Here is a 23196-nt window from a genome sequence, read left to right on the forward strand (position 1 = left end):
TCCTAAATTTAGAGTCGGATTCGACAGCGACCGTAGTAATTAGAATCTGGTTTCGGAAGCTGCTTACAAAATTGTTTTCTTAAACCTGAACGGATAAGCAAAACGCCAGCCGCCGTGAATGTAGTTTTAAGTATGGGAACGTCGAGTGAAAATGTCTTTCGCTGGTTTTGTGGCTTTTTGATATTGAAGATTTTGAGGCACGCCCCTGAAACTATTGTGACGAGGGGGGAGGGTTCAACTCAGTCACAGTCAGCGCATGGACTGTCAGCAAAACTGCGATTCCACTGCTCATATCCGCGTGTCCAGTAATTCAAACAAAGGAATGACCAATGACTCGAAACGAGATTTTAAAAAACGATATATATAAAGAAGAGAATGTCATTCTCTCGACCAATCAGAGCATCCGAGCTTACATAGGAACGCGTATACCTAATCGAACTCACATAGAATATGCGGACACTACAGTTAGTGAGATTGAACCTCTCTCCTTGAGTTAACGGTATATTGGTTTGGATGTGGAAAAAAAATCCCTGATAACAGCGAATACTGACGTGTTTCTTTCTACTTTCGAACAGGAATTCATCGTCATTCGCGAATGTATCACAATTATATAAGCCAAAGAGTCCAGCAAAACGGCTCAAGCAATAAATGGCAACTCAGTCGCATTCGCTTTCAGTTAGCTAGTTGGTCCACAAAGGTGCAGCCTTGTTTACAGCTAGTGTTACGCAAAAAAGGTGGCAGAACATCAAGACTCACAAAAACGACCACAGACAGGTATCTTTCGTCACCAACCAAAAAACGATCTTCTCTCGGTAAGTTGGAAATGAAGACAATAAAATGCCAACCCGAAGCTACAAGGATGCATTCTATTATTGTCGATCTTTAATGAAACAGTCGCTCCGGTCCTCCGTGTGATTGATTCTCACCATTTTGCGTCTTGCTTCAAGAATGTCTGGAACTCCCGATCATCCGCACGATCCCGCGGACGTCGCTATTCAACAGGGAGAAACGAACAAGCTCTCGTTGTCCAATCCTACATCTCCCATGTCAATGGACGATGAGCAGCCTTTTCCCCATACACCTATAGAGGACAGCGACCAAAGTCGAAGCTCGGCTGCAATTTTTGTATCCCGTGTTTCTCAGCCTCTGGTAACCTTGCCTCCTTCTTCAAGACATTTGGCGCGTACTGCGGGGTCTTCGAAGCGTCATGAAGGAGGCGAAAATCCAGTGTGGTTGGCTCAGCCTCCCTCAGTGTCATCCATCAGTCACCGAAATATCTGTGATTTTGGAAACAAAGGATTCGACAGCGACCGGGGTTGGTATTTGCGAGAGTCTTGCTTGCTCTCGATGGAAGTTGGCAGTCAACGTCAAGTCGTTAGCACGCCGTGCCGACGGGACTGCAATGGGCAAATTATGCCCGTGGCCGTCCAGTCACCTCTCATTAGCCGCGACGAGTCTTTTTTTCGCGATCGCAAGAAGGTTCTCCAAGACGCGATGTCCGAGCGTTCCAAGTACGACATTCAACTCAACAACGAAGTCGGGGCGTTGGGAGGCGCCTGGCGTGGCATCGTCAGGAGGTTCATGTTGTGGGCCTTTGACAACGTCAACGCCTTGCAGCTGAGTCGGGCCTTGCAGCTTCAGTTGCCCTTTCAGACGGGCTACGAGTCCTACTTGACCTCGCAAGTCATCGAAGCCCTTGACAGGGGCGATCCCAGCGAAGTTGCTGATGTCTTGAGTGCCGCGTTTCTCAACCGGAATGTCTCTCGCGTCATGGTCCAGAACCTAGGACCTCGGTACGATCTTTTGTGGCATTGGAGTACCGCCATCACCTGGAATCGGGCCTTTGACGCTTGGGGGCAGTTCCCGCTCGTAGGCATTACGGGTTTCCCTGCCACGGAGAACTTTCCTTCTACGCGCAACCACGCCTTAGCATCCATCTTTCGGGTGCTATTGGGACAGGGTAACTGGATCACTCGCGTGGTCACGCAAGGACGAGAAGGAATATTGACGGACAACCCAAACAACAAGGCGCAGAATCTCGCACCCGAGTCCAACGGCTTTGAACTTGCAAACCGCAACCAGTACGGAACTTACTTCGGACGCGTCAAGACGAACGAGTTTCGATACGCACATCGGCTTCCTACTGACGAGTCAATCGTACGGACCTTTGTCGCTAGCCCGATGGCCACGATGTCCAACAATGGGGTTGTACACGTTCTTCGCATGCTTGACAAGCACTGGCACAATATGCTCTCACAAGAATGGGGCAATTTCGCTCACCAGCGAATGGAACAGTTGGACCCCTTTGAAACTCTCCGTTTCCATATGCCCCTAGTCCTCGTTACGCTCTCAAATTTGCGAGGTCGCAACGCATGGGATGCCGAGGTTTTGGGCCCGGCTGTTCGCAAGTTGCAGGCTCTGAAGCCTGGTCTGGATACTGCTGCTGCTTGGAAGCTGGCAAAGGAGTTGGTGGATGATGTAGCGGTGACTGTATCGGGTGGTGTTGCCTCCGTCTTTGTACCCCTTCGATCCTGGTTGAAAGCTATAAGAGAATCCTTGGACCGTTTGGAACGTAAAGCTGGAGAAGTCCTGAAGATTGTCTCGTCTGTCGAAATGGGCATTCGCCTCGGGCATGATCTTGTAACCCAAGTCAGTTGGAAGGTGCCGTCGGATAGCGTTTTGAAGGCTGCAATTCTAAATCATATCCGAGGGAAGGACAAACAAGCTGTCATAGCGAACGATCAGGATGCTGCCGACGCACCAGACGCGAACGCTGTGGACAGTTGGCGTATCAGGAGTGCTCTTCAAAAGACAACCCCGCGTGATATGCGCACGTTGATTGAGCTTGTCAAGGGCAATCTCGAGCACATGAAGGCTGCCCAGTTACTCATTGGACGGGTCAAGACGCTGCTCCAACGAGAACTTCGTCGTGGATATTTGAACCAAGCTATCCGTGACTTGTCTAAAGGACCATACATCAACGGTCCTTTGATGCGGGATGAATGGTACTGGCTAGAAGAGGAACACGGCCAAGGTCTTCACATTTACATAGGCAAGATTCCTGACAGCGGCCTGCATCAATTCATCCACGTCGATTCCGGCAACGATAAAACAATTTCGTTGTCGAATGGAAAGGTACTAGCGCGAGCGTACATTCCCGTACCGGAATCCATTTCTCGAGCGCAAAAAGTAAGTCCAAAATGATCACAGTCAGTGTATCGGTCGGCTCTGCTTGTCCCGGGTTCGGGTTCCTCCTCTTACACACACATCCGCGTTGTTACTAGGCGTTTATGACGATTGAGCTCGAGTATGGCAAGACTTTCAAGTACAGTGCTTTTATGGAGTTTTCCATGCTCCGGATCGCCCTTCAACGACTTGGTACGTGCGGGATGCAGTGGTCAGTCGTTGCTCATTGAGCCCTTCTAACGCTTGACGGACCTTTACCGTACAGTTGTTGTGTCTCAAATGAATTGCGAAGAACTCGACAATGCGCGCTTGAACGTTCTTCGGGAAATACAGCGTTCCAAGCAAACCGTACTCGGTCCTGAGGACCTTACGCCTGGCAACACGTACTATACATTCGACGAATCCAAACGACAGTACATACCGTTTCTTTGCGAACCAACGAATTCGGTTTCCACGCAGTCGAAGAGAGCCAAGTATGTGCGTGCACCGCCACAATCCGTTCTTGTGGTGGGAGGAGGCCCGACCGGGCTCTTGACCACAATTCATTGTGCTGAAGCATGCTTGGCTACTGGAGGAGCCATGAAACTCCAAGAGGCCCGTGATGCATTTGCGCAAGGAGGGTCTACATTTGAACGAGCCCAAGTCGTTCGACTTGATGCTCGTTGGATTTCCATGCTCCGATACCATCTCGGTACAATTTTTGAGGACGTTTACATTCCAGCGTCTGGGGAAACCGACGCACAGTTGGGCAATACCCTGTAAGTCAGAAGACTGTTTCAAGTACGCCTTTTTATTTCGCGATTCTGGCTGAAGTACTCACCATGATACTGTGTTGACAATACAGACCAACGCAGGGCTTTGTTGAGATTACAATCAAAGACTTGGAGAGTTCGTTGCACACAGAAGCGTCGCGTCTTTGGTCTCGAGGTATCATTTTCGTCCATACAGACTCCAAGGCCCGATATGACGCAACTTCGAACTCCATGATAAAGCAGGGCAAAAATCTGAAAGACGGTGATGTCGTTTTGCGTCCGGTGGATTCGCATGGAAAGGATTCTTCTCACTTTCACTCCTGGAAAGTTTCGGAAGTGCGGTACACAAAGGTATTAGGGATCGAAGACCTCAAAGTTGGGGAGGAATACGGAGTTTGGATTCATCAAGAACAGAAAGTTCTCCCGTATACACTCGTAGCGGTGGATCTCGATACCGAGGTATGCGCATCATGAAATTGACTGTCAGCGAGCGACTCGCAATGTCTCCATGGCCATGCCCTAACCTTCTACTCTTGTTTTTCTCTGAAGTTGTACACATTCCGATCCCATTCGAAGGACAAAAGTAAGTTGTGTGTCAACGCAAAGAATCTACCCTCCATCTACCCTCCCGGAACGACTACGAAAGCCCACGCGGGTGTCCGTGAAGTTGTGTTCGAGGGCCTAGGAAACCGACAAGAGGGGGAACTACCAAAGCAAACAGTTCCATTTGATCCGATTGAAAATGTCAATTTTACGCTGGATCTCGGAAATACCCATGTTGTCGAGGCCATCGGGTAAGTACTAACTTGGCCATCAACGCTGTAATGCGAAAGTTTATCGCTTTCGGATACGCACCCTCACCCCTCTCGTCTGTTTCTCGGTCTCGTAGAAAACAATACCCCTCAGACGTTCACATCGGTGTCACCACAAAAGAGCCTTATGGCGTGTGTTGTATGCAGGGGTTGAAAGTGTCTATGGGTATGCACAATTTTGGAGAAAAACGATGGGGGACTGGGATCCTGGACGATATACGTTCGCAAAACGATCAGAACACGAGAATCATCGGTGATTTCACCAAGATGGTCAGGGTTGTGCCTATCGTAGAGCACATGTATCAGACCATTTCCAAGGATAAGGATTGGCGCATGCATTTCAGCAACGTCATCAAGGAAAGTGGGTTTCCGGAAGTGGCCGACTTGCAACCTGTGCTCCCTGAACTGGTTGAGGGATGCAGATTGCTCTCGCAAGCATCGTTGAATTTTCGCAGAAAAACTTTGCAGACTCGTTTTTTCGAAACAGGGGACAATTATTATCTCGGCATGGAATTTCCCAGAGAATACGATGCTTGGAAGAATGCGCTGTCATTTAGCTTGGTGAAGAAATTGTCTGCAACTGGAATAAACTCCAGAGCGGTCGAACGTCTCAGGTCATTTTTGATGCATCATATTGATCGTCTGTGGTACAACGGGTGCTTGGAGACTATCCGAACCGGCGATGTTTACAATCCAGGAGCACGCGAACGCGTTCCTCGCCTTTATCTTATCAATTCGTACATGGAAATGTCCCTGAGCGCCTTGCCAATCGGTGAGAGCTTTCGGCTGGTCTCCGATCCACAGTCGAAGTACGAAGTTCTGGCGATTTCATCGTCTACGATTCTTGTGCGTAACGTTGAAGGGTACTTATCTAAATTCAAGAAATCGACAAAGGTCTTGCGTGAAGGAAATCTGACTCGGGGTCCCGATGGGAACCAAGAGTCCAAAGTGGTAAGAGAACTGTTAAAATACTTTCATCGGTTTTGTGATTGTCCGCTAAACATGAAACTCACATCAACCAATGTTATTGCAGGCGTTGGCTACGTTCGATGTGGGTCACTATGTTAATCATCGCACCATGCGTCTGTTGAACAAGGATCAGGGCTACGTTTTCGCTTTCATCGGAGACGAGCAAGCAACACCTCACTTTATGCGGTACAGTGGGTTGACTGGTGCATGTATCAACGCCATGTCTTTCAACAACTTTATCACGGATGCTGGTCGCGGTGTATCCTTCGAGGAAAGACTGCAGCAGTATTCCGAAGAGACGGACTGGTCAAATGGAGAAGTGGTCCAGCGAGGTACTGGTGCAAATTATGGGGACGATGGGTTTTTACGACCGGGATTCTCGTACCGCGACGGAGTAGCGTTCTTGTATTCAAAAATAGTTGAATTCGGGGAAATGGGAAAAGATGTGAATAATCTGCTCACCCGAGACTGGATGGTGAAGCTTACCGCTTCCCTTGTACCTAGAGGCATGGAACTAAACCGAGTGTTCCTCGAAGGTCTGCAACGGCACTGGAAGGCAGCTGTATTTGACAAACTAATGGCCTCGGTGAAGTCCGATATTCCTGTTGATGAAAAGGGAGCTAATGTTGTGGATGCGCTCCGATCTAGCAGCAGCACTCTAGTGGAGAAGAATGCTGCGTCGCCTGTTTATTGGGACGAGTTGACAACGAGTTTACAAGTGGACACCGCCACTAGAGACGTTCTCTCCACACGACATTTTCCCGTTGCGAAACGGCTTTGTGAGATTATCAATGAGCTGATCGATTTTGCTAGCAAGGCCTATGTTTACAACGAGCGAATTAGTTCAGAGCTGAGCAACCAACCGAAATCAGTGGACTCGCTTATTGACGACTTCTCCGTGGAGGCGCAGAACTTCGCGAACTCCTTGACCCAATCAGCAGCGTTTGCAGCAGGTGTGCTTGCGTTTCGTCTGGTGGGTAGCAACGTCGCCAACACGTTTTCCGCAGTGTTTGCGGGGTTAAATATTCTCATTGCGTTCGGAACCATGACCAACGTATCTCGTTATAAGATTCGAAATGAGGAATGGCGCGTCTTTTTCGCAGACCAGAAGTTTTCTGGCGTGAAGTGCGCTGTGTTCGCTTTGTTAAGCAAGGATGACCAAGATTCTACACCATTGGAGCAAAATCCCTTTATTGATATATTGGAGAAACGAGTCAAGTTGTTCAGAGAGGCCGCTGGCTACTATGGGTACAGCGACCCAACTGAGTTTGATGAGGCGTACCAACAATTGAAGTCTCGTGCCAACGACGCGAGTGAACTCCAAAAGTTTCGAGATTTGTTGGTGACGGACCTGCTTGTGGATACGTACCATGTCAACAGCTATGTGCAAGAAAAGCTTGTTGATGTTTTCCGAGTCCTCGACGAAATGATTTTTTTGCTCGACAGCAGGAAGTCCAAGTCCGCAAGCAAGGCCAAGCAGCTGTTTGACCAGTTGCTCGCGTATGATTCGGTGTTGGAAGACTCTTTGCAGCGAGGGCCGGTTCGCTTTGGTTTCATCAAGCAGCGAAAGTTTTTGCATTGGAATTTGATAGCAGCTGTCCGGTACCTCGGCAAGGTATTGTGTTGTATTCCGAGATCTTGTCAAAGTGATCGTGCTTTGTTTCAAAGTGGAACTCTCGGTATTGTGAGAAGTCTTCAATCACTTTCAAAGGAACAGGATTCGAAAGTTCTACGGCGAGAGAGCAGGGACTTTGAGACTCTCTTGTGGGCAACACGCGAAAGCGAGATTGCGTCCTTAATATTTCTCTCGGGCTTCTTTGTTTTCTTCGCCTCCGTTCTTTTCAGTGTTGCTCGAATTTTCAACATTGATTCGCTCGAAAATGCCGCATTCTGGGCTAATGCGGTATCCTCGTTTGGCGCGGTTTTGGCCGCATTCCATCTTGTCCGGAAATTCTCCATTTTGTTCGGTCTATGGGTAACCCTTTGGTTGAAGACAAGTAGTACGGAAGGAATGGATCATATCAATATTCGTCGGATTCGTGACGTGACATCAATTCAGGCTCTTCTGACCTTAACCCGTCTAGCTGCTGCCTCAGGTGCTGCTGTGGCCTTACCTTGGTCAGTGATAGAGAACGCTTTTCCTAGTGTGATTACGCTGGACGAAGACTATCCATTTTGGCTTGCTTCGGGTGCTGTGTGTGCCGCAATTCTGGCGACAGTGTTTTTCTTCGTGGTTGAGTATGTGGTCCGGTACAATCTCAGCCCCCAACTTGGACCTTTTGTCAGTGAACTTTTCCGAGACGAAATTGAAACCATGTTCAACGACTTGGCGCAGCGACAAAATGATATAGACACAAAGGTTGTCCAGGACCGTGAAAACTGGGAGTATGTTGCGAGAGAATTTTTGCACAAATACCGTTTCGATACGGTGTTTGCAGCTGATCGGTTTGGGACTATTTTTCAATACATACAAGCTGGAATGGAAGGGAGCAGTGATTCCAAAATTGAGAATGATTGAAGGAGCTTTACATTTGCATTAATTTTATAGTGGTAGCGTTGATATAAGTGATGACAAGCAATTGACATTTGCAGGTAGCTTCAACTTTATGTTACTATTCTTCGTGCCCGAGATATACCGAAATTGACGGAACTTTGGACTAGCAAATGTACATCAATATCACTGGTAAGAAGCTAATTTAACCCTAACCCATACAATGTAGAAGTCGCGATACAGTTTTTATCCGATGTCATGCAATTGGCTTACATTAGTACATATTCCAATAGGATGTATCCGAATGACGGGCTAGATCCGTTGGTTCAATTGCTACCGTTTCCCACATTTGGGGGTGATGACGTTGTGTAATGCACTGGGTTGGCAAATCCGTAGGAGTAATCTCGAACTTTTTACCCCACGCAAATTGTCCGTTTTGTCCAGCTGTCCACAATTGTCGTGATAATCCACTATTGCAGGGCTCCAGGGAAATCGCTAAATTACCGGTACGTTGAATACAGAGCTGGCTCGTAATTTCTTGAATCATCACGGCGCCACTACCTTGAATGAATCGGAAATAACTTGGATTTCCACCGTCGCCCGAAGGATTGTCGCAATTAACGATTTCAACCGACGAACCTGCAGTGCATCCGTTCATACATTTCCAGCACCATTTTCGTTCGTAGGATTCGAATTGCCAGTAGTAGCCTGTCTCCCAGTAGAGTTTCACTCGAAAAGTATCGGCTCCCGCAGCCCCAGTTTGGGGAGTTACCGGTACAGGCACAGGCGGTGGGGGAGCAACTGGCGAGGGAACGGGGGCAGGGGGAGTGGGGGCAGGAGGAGTGGGGGCGGGAGGTGACCTCCAGAAGGGGATCGCCCGAATGCGAATCAATCTCAACTGTCGACCCTGTTGGTCTTGGGAAAGTTTCCAGTCCTCTGCGGCTTCAGGGACAGTGAAGCTCGTACTGTCTTTCCCGCCGTTTTCCTGTCCCAGAAACATAGCTGTTCCGGTGAGGATGGCGAACGCCGTCGCTAGGATTGACAATCGTTTGATCATGGTGTACGTAAAGATATTATTCTCTCTGTAGTGTTGTGTCAGGTTCAGGTAACTCAACGGCTCTCGAATGAGTCTCAATGGGGAATTTTGATCAAAACGAGGATTGCCCACCGGTCGGTCATCGGAAGTTATTTTCACCGGTCGTCGTGGCGCGTGCAGGATAGAGTAGACGGAGTAGGACAATCCCATTCAAACCATAATCCAAGCACCAATGTTGGCTCTAAGTATCCGTTACGGGCATGTAAATATCCTTGTCAAAATTAAACACATGTATAATGTTAAACGGACTCACGTCAAGATTTCGTAAGGCTATATACGAAGAGATAGAAGTCGCCCCTATCCCAAGCTTTGTTCCCCATGCGTACGCGCGGCCTACGTAGATACAGGAGTAGAAGACCCAGCAGCAGCTAGCAAGGATTTGAATATTCAAACTTTCCAACCGGCGGTATAAAAGACTCCAACGAAAATTTAAGCCCTCTCACAACTAATCCTGTGCAAAATAGCTAGATGCCAAAGCAAGAAATCGCGCCTTTTTGTCACTAATAAAATAATCTAACAAGAATGGCTGGTGCAGAACACATAGAAAAATCTGACCGCCGCTGGTCGACAAACGTCCGTACGGCCTCTAGCTAGAGCAGCGAAAACGCGTACTTTGAAAAAGCCGACAAAGAAAGACTTTTTTACATGTGACAAATACCTCTGTTACATACGTCCCAGCCTCCCGTAACCTTGTCTCGTTCGTCGTAGTGTCAAAGGGCCTCAAATAGCTTTATCAAGTATACGAAAAAATCCCATGCACGCTAAGTGAAATATGAATTACAACTTTGGGTCGGACGACCTTCTACCTAGAGTCGTTCGGTCCCAGCAGCATTTCTCACCGTCAAGACCTCCAAGAACCTCTCGGCTTACACTTACAAAACTATCTGACAACTTTCCAAAATTCAAAAGTGATGCGTATCGACCACACTGCCGCCTTGTTTCTTAATACAGATTCCAATAGGACGTGTCCGACATGCGGGCCGTAATAGTTGGTTCCACTTCTAGAATCTCTCCGGCCTTGGGATGGTGCCGCTGAGTGATGCACTCACCAGAAAGGCCGCGGGGAGTGATTTCAAATCGCTGTCCCCACGCGAAGCGACCGCTACTCGCAAAAAAGCGTTGGCTAGCCTCAGCCACATTACAAGACTGTAAAGTAATCACGCGATCATTCTGTCGTTGCAGGCAAAGGCGACTCCCGATTTCTTGAATCTGCACCTCCATTGCTGTCCGTTGCTGGATAAAGCGGAAACGATCAGGAGCAGCCAATCCCCCGTCGTCATCGCAGTTGACAACCTGTATAGAACTGCTCACGTTGCACATGTCAACACACATCCAGCACCACTTACGTTCGTAGTCTTCTTCCTGCCAGAAGTAACCTGGTTCCCAGTAGAGCTTCATTCGAAAAGTGCTAGTATTAATGGGCGCCAAATTATCTCGGCTTCGGGTGAAACGCAGATCTCTCGAAGTAGTACAAGCGGATCGATTTTTCGGGTCAAGGCAATTCGTCGACGCATTATAAGGAGATGGCGTCATGATCGTCTGGTCTAAATGACGAATGGCGATCACATCTATCCCACCATCGTGCAAAGCTTGCTCGCTGTGTAACTGCTTTTGACGGAGCCAGGAAATGGCTCCGAAGAGAGTTACAAGTGCAACCAAAACTGTTGACAAAAGTCGTTGCATTCCGCGATTTCCTGGTTTTCTTTAATCAATTCTGTCGTCAGATGGAAAACTCTTTCAGTTCATACTGTAGACAAGAAAAGTGAAGAACTCGTATTCTTTGTGCCTGGAAGCAAACGCTGGTTGATAACTTGGTCCATGCTTGATTCGATCGCGCTTTTTTCTACTCCTTGGCGCCAAATAGGAGCGCAATTCTGTGATATTTTTAAAAAGATTGGACCTTTTTGACCACTTTAATTACGTGTGTTTTAGAATATTGCCTCGACACTGTTTTAGCGATACACATGGTGGTGAGATTCAAAAATCATTCAGGGTTTCCCCGAAAACTATATCGATGATCTTGTGAAAAATGCCGCGTCCACACCAAACGAGAAACCATCACTAACCGTAAAGTCTTCAATTGCCAAAACCGTTTTTGCATGCAACGGCATACATAGCCAACCTTCTTACTGGGTGTGACCAGGAAAATTGTTTCCAATTACCGATGACTGAGTTCGTTACAATGATCAGCGCTGACAACATCGAACTCTGAAGCTCACAGTGAGGACGGTATGTTCCATGTAATTTGAGTCGTTTCTCACAGTCAGTCAACCAATGACAGTCATTTGTGGTGTATTTATATTTAACAGTGAGCAGTGCACACCATCACCCAACAATAAGTCACATTTTGTTAGATTCGTAATGACCATCTGAAACAGATGGAATATTGCCCATACCACCGCTGTAACAATTCTGCATACTGTCTCCCAGAAAGCCCTGTTCACCTCGGAGCGCAGCTGTGGTGGCCCATTGAAACGATTATCGTCACTACTCGATCGTCTAGTGAAAATCGCTTGAGAGTTCTGGTGCAGTCGAGGTGAATACACGGTTACTCATGCGCATCGAAACGTCGGCCATAATACGTTGCAACAAAATGAACTATAGATAATTCTTAACAGCAAGTGACAGAGCATTACCTTTTGACCCAACAAATAACACCGGGAATTTTTTTATGGCAAGAGATTCCAAAACGACGTATCGGAGCGCTCAGCCACAGTGTCGCACGGCTCCAATTCGATTATTTCTGCGTCTTTGGGGTGATGACGTTGGGTTACGCAAAATGTGGGACGGTTGATTGGACTCAGTTCGAATTTGTCCATGAACGTTAAATCTCCGACCCTCGCAAAAAAACGTTGATCGGATGCACCGGCTTGACAGACCTCCAGCGTAATCTGACGACTGGGCGCGAGTTGCATACACAGTCCGCTAGAGACTTCTTGAATCTGCACCTGCTCGCTCGTTTGAGGTAGAAAACGAAAGCGGTCCGGTAAGCCTCGGCCACCGTCGTTGTCACAATTAACGATCTTCATTTTGTGTCCCCTGTTGCAACCGTTTCGGCATTTGATACACCAGCGACGTTCGTATGACTCCTCCTGCCAATAATATCCTTCCTCCCAGTAAAGCTTGAAAACAAAGGTATCCAATGTTATGCTGCCAGAAGGAGCCACCGGGCTCATGGTAGGCGGCGGCACTGGTGTAGTGCTGTCGGGGGGAGCTACCGGCCGTACAGTCGGAGAAGCCACCGGCGCGGGATTCGGCCGAGTCGGTACTGGTACAGGCTTGCTGGCTTCAGGTGCAGGATCGTAGCAAAAATCAGATCTGCTTCCCTCGTTTGAGCCACCAGAGCATCCGGGCACATCTTGTCCACCGTTCCGTTGAAAACAGCGGAGGGTTCCAGCACAGTCACTGTCTCTGTCGCAATCGCCTTGGCAGAGACCTAGAGGGAAGCGGGAAGAAGGTGAACCGTTATCACCAACAACCGTCACAACTGGACGGGGGCCAGAAGGAGAAGGGGCAGCAACTGGAGCGGGGACAGGGGAAACAACAGGTCCTGCAGGAGGAGGTGGTACCGGCGCGGGATTCGGCCGAGTCGGTACTGGTACAGGCTTGCTGGCTTCAGGTGCAGGATCGTAGCAAAAATCAGATCTGCTTCCCTCGTTTGAGCCACCAGAGCATCCGGGCACATCTTGTCCACCGTTCCGTTGAAAACAGCGGAGGGTTCCAGCACAGTCACTGTCTCTGTCGCAATCGCCTTGGCAGAGGCCTAGAGGGAAGCGAGAAGAAGGAGATCCATTGTTGCCAACGACAGCAACAGACTGCAGGCGGCGATCTTTAGGATTGCTGTAGGGCGATCCAGATGCTGAAGTCTCGGATTCAATAGAAGAGAGCGAATGATCGGCAAGCGCTGACGAGAGGGTACAAAGCACCAACTGAATGCTTACCAGGGTTGGGCCAGAAGTGCCAGCGAAGAGAAGTGCAATGGATGTACGCAGCCTCATGATGCCGAAAGAATTTATAAGCAAAGAATGAAATGTTTGTAAGCGTAAAAGTATTACAGTGCAGAGGAGATGACCTCGGCATCCACAGTGGAAGATTGCGGCCGCCCTTCAACCTCTCTCAATTTTTGTCGTTCTCTTAGAAAAAGCTATACACATGTATTGAAGCGAACGCATGCGAACCTCCACCAAAAAGCCTCATCGGTTCCTTGAATCCTTCAGGGCCGTGCCTGCATAAGTTTGAATCGTTGCAAAAAAACGCGAAGACATTTCATATTTCACAAAATGTTTTTAAAAACAGCGCCAGGCGGTTTTTCTAACGGCCATTTGAAATGGAGGCAATCTCAGACAGACGTAGGATATTAATGTAAGCCCAGCTTTCAGTTAAGCTTGTGGCCCTGTGGCAGACGTGATCACGAGAACAGAAATTAACTGTAAAAGAAAATTCACTAGTAGGTAATGTTACTGGGCGTGTAGACCCAGACCCGTCCATAATAATCCTCCACGTACGTGCTCGTTCATCGTTCATTTCAAGCGAAACACACGCACAGTTCTCAACACCCAGCCCCGCTTTCACGTGGTTCCTTTACCGATTCAATCGCATCTGCTTACCACTTCAATTTCAGAGTCAGCGCGGGCTTCAAGATATCCTACCCTGAAAATTTTATTTTCTTTTTCGCTCTAGCTAGCTAGAGAGAGCCGCTTATAAAAATGAATAAGAAAATATTTCCAAATTTCTCACCGGTTTTTTAGATTTTTCCTGTGTATATAGGATTTCTCACATTTTTACGCATAATTAGTCCGTTCAATGAAAGTTGCTCTGAAGACGAGATCGAAGGTCGCCTAAGTGGAAATCATTACTTCCCCAAAGATAAGAGGAAGAACTTGTGCAACGAGCAAACATTACGGCCTTGAAATTTACTAGGGGAAATGAGGTATCAACCCTGACTGCTTGCTACCTTCGCAAGAACACCTTGGGTCGCTCTACGGCAAAAGATTCCAAAACGACGTATCGGAGCGCTCAGCCACAGTGTCGCACGGCTCCAATTCGATTATTTCTGAGTCTTTCGGGTGGTGACGTTGGGTCACACAAAACGTGGGACGGTTGACCGGACTCAGTTCGAATTTACTTCCAAACGTTAATTCTCCGACCCTCGCAAAGAAACGCTGAGTGGAGGCGCTCGCTTGACAGACAGCAAGCGTGATCTGACGTTTGGGTGCGAGCTGCATGCACAGTCCGCTAGAGACTTCTTGAATCTGCACCTGTTTGCTGGTTTGAGGTAGAAAACGAAAGCGGTTCGGCAAACCTCGGCCACCGTCGTTGTCACAATTGACGATCTTCGTGCTCTTTCCGACCTTGCATCCGTTACGGCATTGGATACACCAGCGACGTTCAAACGACTCCTCCTGCCAATAGTATCCCTCCTCCCAGTAAAGCTTTAAAATGAATGTTTCCGATGTTATGCCGGAGGGAGCTCCCGGACGTACAGCAGGAGAGGGCACAGGCGCGGGAATCGGCCGAGTGGCGACAGGTGCAGGGGGGGGCCTCACACTAGCATTGGGATTGTAACAATAATCCGATTTGCTACGGTCCTTCGCGCCACCAGCACAACCAGGGACATCTTGTCCTCCGTTCCGCTGAAAACAGCGGAGGGTTCCAGCGCAGTCACTATCTCTGTCGCAATCGCCTTGGCAGAGTCCTAGCGGGAAGCGAGAGGAAGGAGAGCCATTATCGCCAACAACTGCGACAGACTGCAAACGGCGGTCACTTCGGTTCTCGTCGGGCAATCCAGAAGAGACCTCTGATCCGAGAGAGGAAAGCGAAGGATCGGCACGCGCTGAGGAGACAGTGGAAAGCGCCAACTGAACACTTACCAACGTTGGGCCATACGTGCTAGCGAAGAGGAGGGTAATGGATGAACGTAGCCTCATGATGCCGAAAATGTTTGTGAGAAAAAATATGGGGAGCTCTCCAGTGGAAAGGTTTCTAGCCCCTCATTCCTTCAGATGCAGGCAATACTACGGAGGGCATTGCTCAACCAGTGAAGACCAAGACGGACCTCGAACCTCTCACTTTTTTTGCATTCCCGTAGGACTTTACACATGAATTGAACGAAAGACATGCGAACCTCACGGACGCACTTCACATCATTTCACTCCTTCTATCACAAAACAAAATCACAAACAAATATGTTATTCTTAAAATTATTTGCTGACTATGGAGCCAGTTTTTCTGTCCTCAATTAAATTTCTAATTTCTTTCTGGTTTCATAATTGTATATCGGCTGCCTAATGTGTCGAACCATTTATGTACCTATTCCGTTCGGACAATTTCATTGCCACAATGAGAGGGCTCGATCAGGATATAAAAGAACGTACTGACTAACATTAGGTGACCATCGAGGTGTACTAATGAAACATAAAAGAGAGGTATTGGCCCTGCGTGTACCTCAGGGAAGCGTCATTTCCTTTTCTGTGTAGACAGTTTGCATCAAAATATGGAGGAATACCTGGCACTGGAATATCCGATGCAATTGTGCAGATGTTGCTAAACGGCTTTACCTTGACAGATTTCGGAGGTCTTGGATCCCGGTCTTGGATCCGGTTTCTAGCAATTATCAGAAACCCTAGAAAAGCTCTGGATCACTCTAGGTCCCGGAAGGGCTATTCCTCCATTTCGACGAAAACACCCCGGTCAACCTCTTCAAGTATTGTCCAAAGTCTCCATGGAATAGAGCGAGCAGAAAGCGCGAAGAAGGAGGAATGCTGTTTTTTACTGGAGCGATTGTTAGAACGGCCGGGTGGCGGAGGGATGGCAACTGGAGCCGACGTACGGGAAAAGCTAAATCAGCAGCACTATATTGCCAGCGTTCGAAAAGCGAAATGTCTCGGTCACAAAAATTCACAAAGCTTGCGCGCAACAAACACATCGGAAAGATGCTGTATGGCATTTGCTAAGCATCAGTGGTTGAAAGCCCAACGACGATGTGTTGATTTGCACGGAGAAGGTGGCAGGATTCTAAAGTCTAATTTTATAGTTGGAACGCCACCGAAATCAAGTTGCTTGTGAATTTAGAGATTTCCGTCCTTACCAGGTGCCTCCAGACTCCAGTAGGATGTGTCGGCTGCCTCAGGGAACTTGCACTGTTGTAGCTTGAGCAGCTCTCCAGATTTCGGATGATGTCCTTGAGTCACGCAATACCCGGGGCGTTCGACCGCATTGATTTCGAAGCGATCGTCAAAGTCGAATGCACCCTTCATGGGCATAAAGCGTTGACGGACCAACTTGGGTTGGCAGCGTTGCAAAGTAAGTTGCCGCACGTGAGTGCGCTGCAGACAAAAGCCGCTACTGACTTCTTGTATTTGTGCATCTCCGCCTATCTGAGGCAGAAACCGGAACCGATTAGGAAAACCTACACCCCCGTCGTTGTCGCAGTTGACCACCTTGACATGGTCACCAGCCTCACAATCGGCAGAGCACCGCCAACACCATCTCCGTTCGAACCTTTCCTCTTGCCAGTGATACCCGTGTTTCCAATATAATTTGACGAGAAAAGTCTCGTTCGCGATACGTGGTAAGACAAAGGACGGATCGTAGCAGTAATCGAAATGACTCACGTCAGCAGCCCCCCCTGCACATCCCGGCACCACCAGATGACCGTTCGAGCGCTGAAAACACCGTAGATCGCCCGCGCAGTCCGAGTCTTGATCACAGTCGCCCTCGCAGACACCTAGAGGAAATGCCGTGAGGGGGAATCCATTGTTGCCGGCCAAACGGATGTTTGGTTGTAAACGACGAACGTCGTTCATTTCAGCGGACGACTCGACTCTATTCATGTCCCGATGGTCATTGTTGTCGTCCACAACAACTATGCCCTGCACCAAGACGATGAGAGATAACAGTACCACGACGGGTAGGCAACGATTCATGTTTTGTATCCAAGTGAACACTTCGGTTCCTATGCTGCGATGTGTAGAGTTGAGGAATTGTTCAGTGCTACACAGAGGGAATGGATTAATTCCCTTTGGGTACCGCTGCTATCTGCGTCCCTAGGGCTTACATTTCGAGCCTCTCGGTTGACCTCCCCCGTTCACCTATGGTTTGTTTCTGGGCCTTCATTTATTGCAGGACCGAGCTACTCCAAAATGTGCGCGAGATAGCCTCTAATTCGCTGTTTATGCAAATAGTGTCCCTTTCAGCCCCAAAACTTCGGTAGGAGACGGCTACTTAGGTAGGGGCGTACTCCGCGACTCAGGCGTGAATGACCCTGGCTGTAGCTAGATGCCAACTAAGTATATATGTTTAATATATGGAAACAGCAAAGCGTGACAAGGCACACACAATCTTGGTCACGTCATATTGGCATGCAATCTTAGATTGCATGCCAATCCCCGATATTGCCCTTGAGAAGGTCTTACAGTTAGGCGCTTTTTATTTCTTAAGACCATGCATGTTTTGAAAATGTCTGAGAGTGCGACGATGTCCACCAAATATGGTCAGGAAGCACCCTGTTGCAATCAGCGGGCACCCATGGAAAAGTCTAGACCTCCCTATCCTTCCGGGAGCATAGCAAGCAGGAAATGTTGTGGAATTCTTATCGTAGTTAGTTTTCCACTGCAGCACTCCTCTAATACAATAGTAGGGTTTCATGCCACTGGGTCTCAGTGCTATACCCTCTTCGTGTGCTTCCACAGTCCAGTAATCTGTTCCGACTTTTACAACAAACCAGGATGTTCTACTCTCCATCCTGGAATCAGTGGTGATCCAACTGCTACTGGTTTTAAGGTAGTAGGACCCAGTAGGATGTCTCGGAATATTCCGCATATGGACACGACTGCAATTCTAAGAACTCTCCGTACTTGGGATGGTGATCCTGGGTAACACAAAACCCCGGATAGCCAAGAGGCTGCATTTGGAACCGATCACCGATCGCGACGTTGCCGCCACTCGCAAAAAATTGCTGCCGAAGGAGCTCGGCTTGGCAAGGTTGCAGTGAAATGTGCCGATCCTGTGTTCGTTGAAAACACAGCTCACTGGTGATTTCTTGAATTTGGAAGGTCGCCGTGCCGTCGGTACTGGGTAGCTGCAGAAACCGGAACAAATCGGGTTCTCCATGGTTGCCATCATTGTCACAATTGACAATGATCATAGCACCATCAACCTGACAACCAAGGGAGGTGCATCGCACACACCAGGGGCGCTCGAAGGTTTCTTCTTGCCAATAGTATCCATCTTCCCAGTACAGCTTCAGTCGAAATGCGTCGATCGTAATTGGAGGTGCTGTCGCTACCGGCGCGGCTGTGGTGTTGCTGGAACTGGGCATGGAAGTGGTCATTGATGTTGTCACGCCGGTCGGTGCAGCGGTTATGGTTGCGGTCGGCATGGTCGTAATCCCACTCGGAGGTGCAGAGGCGGGTGTAGGAGTGAGGGGGTCGTAGCAATAGTCGAAACGAGTTGCATCGGCGTCCGCTCCGGTACAACCAGGCACGGACTCCCGACTAGCACCACGTTGAAAGCATCGAAGATTGCCTTGGCAGTCACTGTCTCGGTCGCAGTCGCCTTCGCATAGACCCAACGGGAAGGCCGCTCGGGGAAAATGATTGTTGCCCACGAATTGGACCTGTGTCAAACGTCGAAGGATGCGTTCGTTTCGCATGACATCCACGCGAAACGAATCGGTGTCGGTTCTCGAAACGGCAACTACCGTCGGTGCGGCAATCGCGGAGAGAGCGGTCCACCAAAGCTTCATGATACACAACGAGTGGATGTTGGTGCCGTGTAACTGCCCTGACTGTGAATAACACCCAAGGGAGAGAGAGAGAGAGAACGATACAGAGCAGTCTCTGTGAACTCTAGAAAGCTGACAATTAGCTAGTTGACTGTGTGTTCGTTCGTTTGTTTGTTCGTTCGTTCGTTCGTACTGGCCAAATTGGTGAGAGCGCTTCGACGAAACTTGGATTCTCGAGACATTTCAACAGGAATTGGACACTTACAAGAGGCTTATACTCCGATCGGATGTCGAACCTGTATGAATTTGAATCCCACTGGGCGATCTTGGTGCGCCGTCCGCTCCCATGGTTGGTTGGGATCACGAGTCCATCGAGCAAGCCTCGTTCTTAGAGTGGCAGTCGTCTCCGAGAGCTCACGAATCGAGCTGCCGCGCCCTGCCCTACTCGTTTGAATTTTCTAGTACTAAAGGGCGGGGGAACTTGAATTTGGACCCGGATGGAAAACTCTTCCTCGGGAACCGTCCGTGGCAAAGCACTAGCGTCGAATCGTGCGGACTGTGAAAACGCATGTGCCAAGTTTGGCGGGTCCTACTCACGAGGATGCTATGTCCGACTGGAGAGCACGCGTCGGAGCGAGAGGACAATTCTCGACAAACCGAACACTTTGGATGATGTGGACCAAAAACAGAAGATTGTGGCCCTATGTAGGGTTACGATTCTACGTCGGATTTTGGCAAAGTTGAACTTGTTTTTGGAGTTTTCCTGTAACAATTAATCCGCAACGAGAACAGAAACCATGGTCTCGACATGCGACAACATCTTGCATCGACCTGTACCATGAATTGGATCGAACGCAAGAAAGAAGGGATGCTCCATTCAAACATTTGTGACCTCAATAAGGCAGCTTGTTTACCGGCAGTCCTTGTAGAACATGATTGCACTGAGAGTATCTTTCCTCTGCGTTTCGTGTGTCCTGTGGGCCTATGCGTTTCTCGCTGTACAGCGGCCCACTATCATTTCTCTAGCACACAGAGAACCCTTGGCTGCAACTGATGCCAAAAGTAATGGCACTTCAAATGCAGTTGCTATGGATAATGTGGGTTTTGTTTTGCTAGCCGGCGGCAAGGGCTCGCAAATGTAAGCCACTATGCCCAAACAGTCTCAGAATCTCCAATGTGTTCCTGTTTTGCATCGTAGCCTTGACTTCTTTGTGGAGCATCTACCGGAGCGTCGGAAAGCCCAAGATAAAGTTCCGCCACTGTACATGGTACTGCTCATGGATCCAATCTAGCACTATTAGTATCAAGCTATAGTGAATCGATACGATGGGCGTCTTGTGTTTGCCAATCCCAGTGTCGAACGACAGGGATCCGTCGAAAACGGCCTCAACAAATTGGTGGAGGCTTTCGATGGCAACTGTTAGTATGTAGCGATTGACGACTCGGCTCGACCGCAAATACCCATTCCAGAGCTGTGTAAGGTTGTCCGCGATGCCAAAGAGCACGGCGCAGCCGTCTTGAGAGTTCCGCGCAAAGCTAAGATTAAAGAAACGGAAGACGGTTCTACGGTTTTGCGAACACTTCCACGAGCTCGCTTGTGGGAAGTGCATACACCAGAAAGTACTAAAGTCGAAACGCTTCAGCGCGATTTTGCCAAAGTGGCGAGAGAAAATTTGGAGGCGACGGACGACGTGACCATTGTGGAAGCTTTGGGAGAATCGGTCAAATTAACGCTTGGCGAATACACTGATCTAAAAAATACCACGCCCGAAGATGTGGACGTATAAAGTGAATGCTGACCGTGTAACCGACGATTCTCCCAAGTGACCTGAGGCCGAAACGTTCTAGCTCTTTCGCGGATGAGAGAATTTATACCGACCCATTCTACGGTGTAGGCATTCAGAAGAGCCAATGTGTAAGAAGTTTCCACGACATTCAAAACTATGTTGGAGTATGTGCAGTGCTTAATGTACTCCTGAGTTACTGATCTAATTTGATTTTGATGGACGAAAAATGACCTTGTTGAACCACAATGAGGTTGACATTCCCACAAAACCCATCATGCAGAACAGTCCCAAACAGGACAGTCCAATGTAACCAAAGTAAAGGAAGTAACTTGCCAACAAGTTGGCCTCAAGCTGCTGGAAGAATAAGATGGAATACAAAAAGACGTACACCGAAGTCGATCCGGCATTTGCGAACGAGCGCCACCAGCAGTGGTAATCTTCACTACGGAGCTGGAAGTAGGTAAAGAGAAGAGTAATTTCGGCGCAGGTAATGATGAGGATCACGAAGACCAGGAACAGAAAGCCAAAGACGTAGTTGTAGTAGTCCATCCACACGGAGGCAAGAATGTAGTAGAGCTCGACAAAGCACGAACCAAATGGTAAGATACCAGCAATCACCATGGTAAACGGAATACCCATAAACCAAGGTTGATTGGGAATCTGCCGGGGGATCGAGCTGGTAGTGACGGGAAACTCAATAGCCTCGTGTCTGTAACCAAAGTAGGCGCCGAAGAAGACAAGCGGTATAGAAATTCCAAACCACAAAACCACGAGACTCAACATAGTCACAAAGGGCACAACGTAGGTAGACTGCTTCACGAGAGCAATTATATTCATGATTATGAATACACCAAAGCAGATTCCGGGAAAGCCCACGGCCGTGAGTGTCGTCGCCTTTTGCCTGGACTTGCCCTTGAAGGTTTTGTAAAAGCGAGCCGTAACGTATCCCGCCAAACCACCCATGCAGACGAACAACAGCAATTCCGCCATGAGTAGGTATCCGCGTCTCTCGGGGCTAATAAATCCCATTGCAGAAAATGCAATCGTCCAAAAGGTCATAGCGAGCAGTTGGGCTCCGGTACCGCAAGCAACCGCCAATAACAGCGGCGAGAATGTCGGTGGCCGAAAAACATCGGCGTGCACAAACTTCCAGCCGTATTCTTTCAAACCCTCCGCTGTCTCTTCGTCCGTAGCGAGACGATTGTACCGAGAAATGTCCCGTGGCACGTTGTGGATCAAAATAGCAGCAATCATGGCGCTGAGCACAAAGACAATGACAAGAGAGTTTGCAATACTCAGCCAATGCACTTTGGCGTTAATGCCATTGTCCGTGTTTAGGTAAATATCCCAACGCGATGCCCATTTGACCTCCGCATTGAGTTCCCATTTCACATCGTAGGTAAATAGGACTTGACCAGAAGCGCGTTGGGGTTCCCGACCCGACTGGGTAATCATATTGTAGGTGGTGTGGATCTTTGCTTTGGGGGCACAGGACTCAATGGGATTGTTGATCTTGGCGACCTGCATTAGAACGTGGGTGTCATCAATGTCGTTTGTATCGTCCATAAGCGGATAGAAATCATGCTTGATGGAAAAGGGCTCCACTATGAATCGCACAATGTGGTATTTGTCCGTTTCCGTATCCGATGGATGGTACATGATTTCAATATTGACGTGGTTGTTCACATAGACATGGCCATCTTTGCCAATAAAGCCAACAGGAAAGCCCTTCCAGTATCTCGTAGTCACTTCTTTATCGTTTTAAACTTTACTGGCGGAACTGAGGTTGTCGACGATCCAGTTATTATGGTAGTTTTTGCGAATGGCCTTGACGAACTTGTTGGGCTGTACGCCGGGTTGTTCGCCCCGTCCAAGGTCGGCCATACAGAGCTGTTCACAGAACATGTCGTTCTTCATTTGGAGAACGTACGGCGAGGACTGAATGCGATCTCCCGAAAGGAACTCTCCTAGATTCTCATCGTCCATTTTGGCTCCTGCCTCTGGTAAGCAAAAGTTCAGGCGGTAGTAGTCAATGGGCATGAGCGTACGAAGTTAGCTTATTCACCTTGAGCTTGACGCTGCGAAACAGCACGTCATTAATGTAAACAAAGGAAACAATAGGTGAGTTAAGGTAAAAAAGGAAAAGTCATAGAGAAAGCGTGACCATCCCAGCTTTGTGTAAAGTCATGCAGGAACACAGCGAAGCAATACGATTCGTGCTTTGGGGTGCGGACTGTCGCTCTCTCTCGCCCATGAACGTGTACTCGGAATACTTATGGATCAAAATCCGAGAAGGCCTGAGAATGGACACCGGGAAGGTTGAAGCCTTCCACGGCAATCACTCCACAAAGGGCGATCACAGCGACGGAACGTTGCAGC

The 23196-nt window shown here is 48.5% G+C and overlaps 6 protein-coding genes across 6 annotated transcripts; 2 read left to right on the forward strand and 4 right to left on the reverse strand.

Annotated features, from left to right (window-relative positions):
* Window positions 1–657: 657 nt before the first annotated feature.
* PHATRDRAFT_48048 (predicted protein) lies at window positions 658–8287 on the forward strand. The gene is made up of 7 exons (XM_002182428.1): window positions 658–3189; window positions 3285–3378; window positions 3452–3944; window positions 4031–4397; window positions 4488–4732; window positions 4828–5701; window positions 5784–8287. Exons 1-7 carry the CDS (start codon window positions 949–951, stop codon window positions 8235–8237), a joined length of 6768 nt encoding a protein of 2255 aa, XP_002182464.1. The 5' UTR covers window positions 658–948; the 3' UTR covers window positions 8238–8287.
* Window positions 8288–8484: 197 nt separating this feature from the next.
* Window positions 8485–9267, reverse strand: TRD2 (the record flags this gene model as incomplete). The annotated part of the gene is made up of 1 exon (XM_002182564.1): window positions 8485–9267. The coding sequence occupies one exon, from the start codon at window positions 9265–9267 to the stop codon at window positions 8485–8487; it is 783 nt and encodes a 260-aa protein (XP_002182600.1).
* A 981-nt stretch (window positions 9268–10248) lies between these two features.
* On the reverse strand, window positions 10249–11299 carry TRD6 (the record flags this gene model as incomplete). The annotated part of the gene is made up of 1 exon (XM_002182565.1): window positions 10249–11299. The coding sequence occupies exon 1, from the start codon at window positions 10987–10989 to the stop codon at window positions 10249–10251; it is 741 nt and encodes a 246-aa protein (XP_002182601.1). The 5' UTR covers window positions 10990–11299.
* Window positions 11300–12611: 1312 nt separating this feature from the next.
* PHATRDRAFT_14760 (predicted protein) lies at window positions 12612–18886 on the reverse strand (the record flags this gene model as incomplete). Its single annotated transcript, XM_002182566.1, has 4 exons — window positions 12612–13121; window positions 14790–15195; window positions 16891–17032; window positions 18700–18886. Coding segments are annotated over 4 exons (1245 nt in total), but the record flags the coding sequence as incomplete, so codon positions are not given.
* A 1571-nt stretch (window positions 18887–20457) lies between these two features.
* Window positions 20458–20817, forward strand: PHATRDRAFT_14857 (2-c-methyl-d-erythritol 4-phosphate cytidylyltransferase; the record flags this gene model as incomplete). The annotated part of the gene is made up of 1 exon (XM_002182429.1): window positions 20458–20817. A coding segment is annotated over one exon (360 nt), but the record flags the coding sequence as incomplete, so codon positions are not given.
* Window positions 20818–21015: 198 nt separating this feature from the next.
* On the reverse strand, window positions 21016–22869 carry PHATRDRAFT_22145 (predicted protein). Its single transcript, XM_002182567.1, has 3 exons — window positions 22590–22869; window positions 22351–22568; window positions 21016–22290 (listed from the first exon to the last, which is right to left on the reverse strand). Exons 1-3 carry the CDS (start codon window positions 22855–22857, stop codon window positions 21019–21021), a joined length of 1758 nt encoding a protein of 585 aa, XP_002182603.1. The 5' UTR covers window positions 22858–22869; the 3' UTR covers window positions 21016–21018.
* Between the last annotated feature and the right edge of the window lie 327 nt (window positions 22870–23196).

This window comes from Phaeodactylum tricornutum, chromosome 16, assembly GCF_000150955.2.
Source record: "Phaeodactylum tricornutum CCAP 1055/1 chromosome 16, whole genome shotgun sequence".
Classification (NCBI taxonomy): domain Eukaryota; phylum Bacillariophyta; class Bacillariophyceae; order Surirellales; family Neidiaceae; genus Phaeodactylum; species Phaeodactylum tricornutum.

Excerpts from the sequence above, each read along its gene's own strand:
- PHATRDRAFT_22145 (XM_002182567.1), bottom strand. The coding sequence starts at position 22,857 with ATGCCCATTGACTACTACCGCCTGAACTTTTGCTTACCAGAGGCAGGA. Across the intron at positions 22,291-22,350 it reads ACGACATTGATGACACCCAC|ATCCACACCACCTACAATAT; the intron begins GTTCTAATGCAG and ends CCCAAAGCAAAG.
- PHATRDRAFT_48048 (XM_002182428.1), top strand. The coding sequence starts at position 949 with ATGTCTGGAACTCCCGATCATCCGCACGATCCCGCGGACGTCGCTATT. Across the intron at positions 3,379-3,451 it reads GATCGCCCTTCAACGACTTG|TTGTTGTGTCTCAAATGAAT; the intron begins GTACGTGCGGGA and ends TTTACCGTACAG. Across the intron at positions 5,702-5,783 it reads GGAACCAAGAGTCCAAAGTG|GCGTTGGCTACGTTCGATGT; the intron begins GTAAGAGAACTG and ends ATGTTATTGCAG.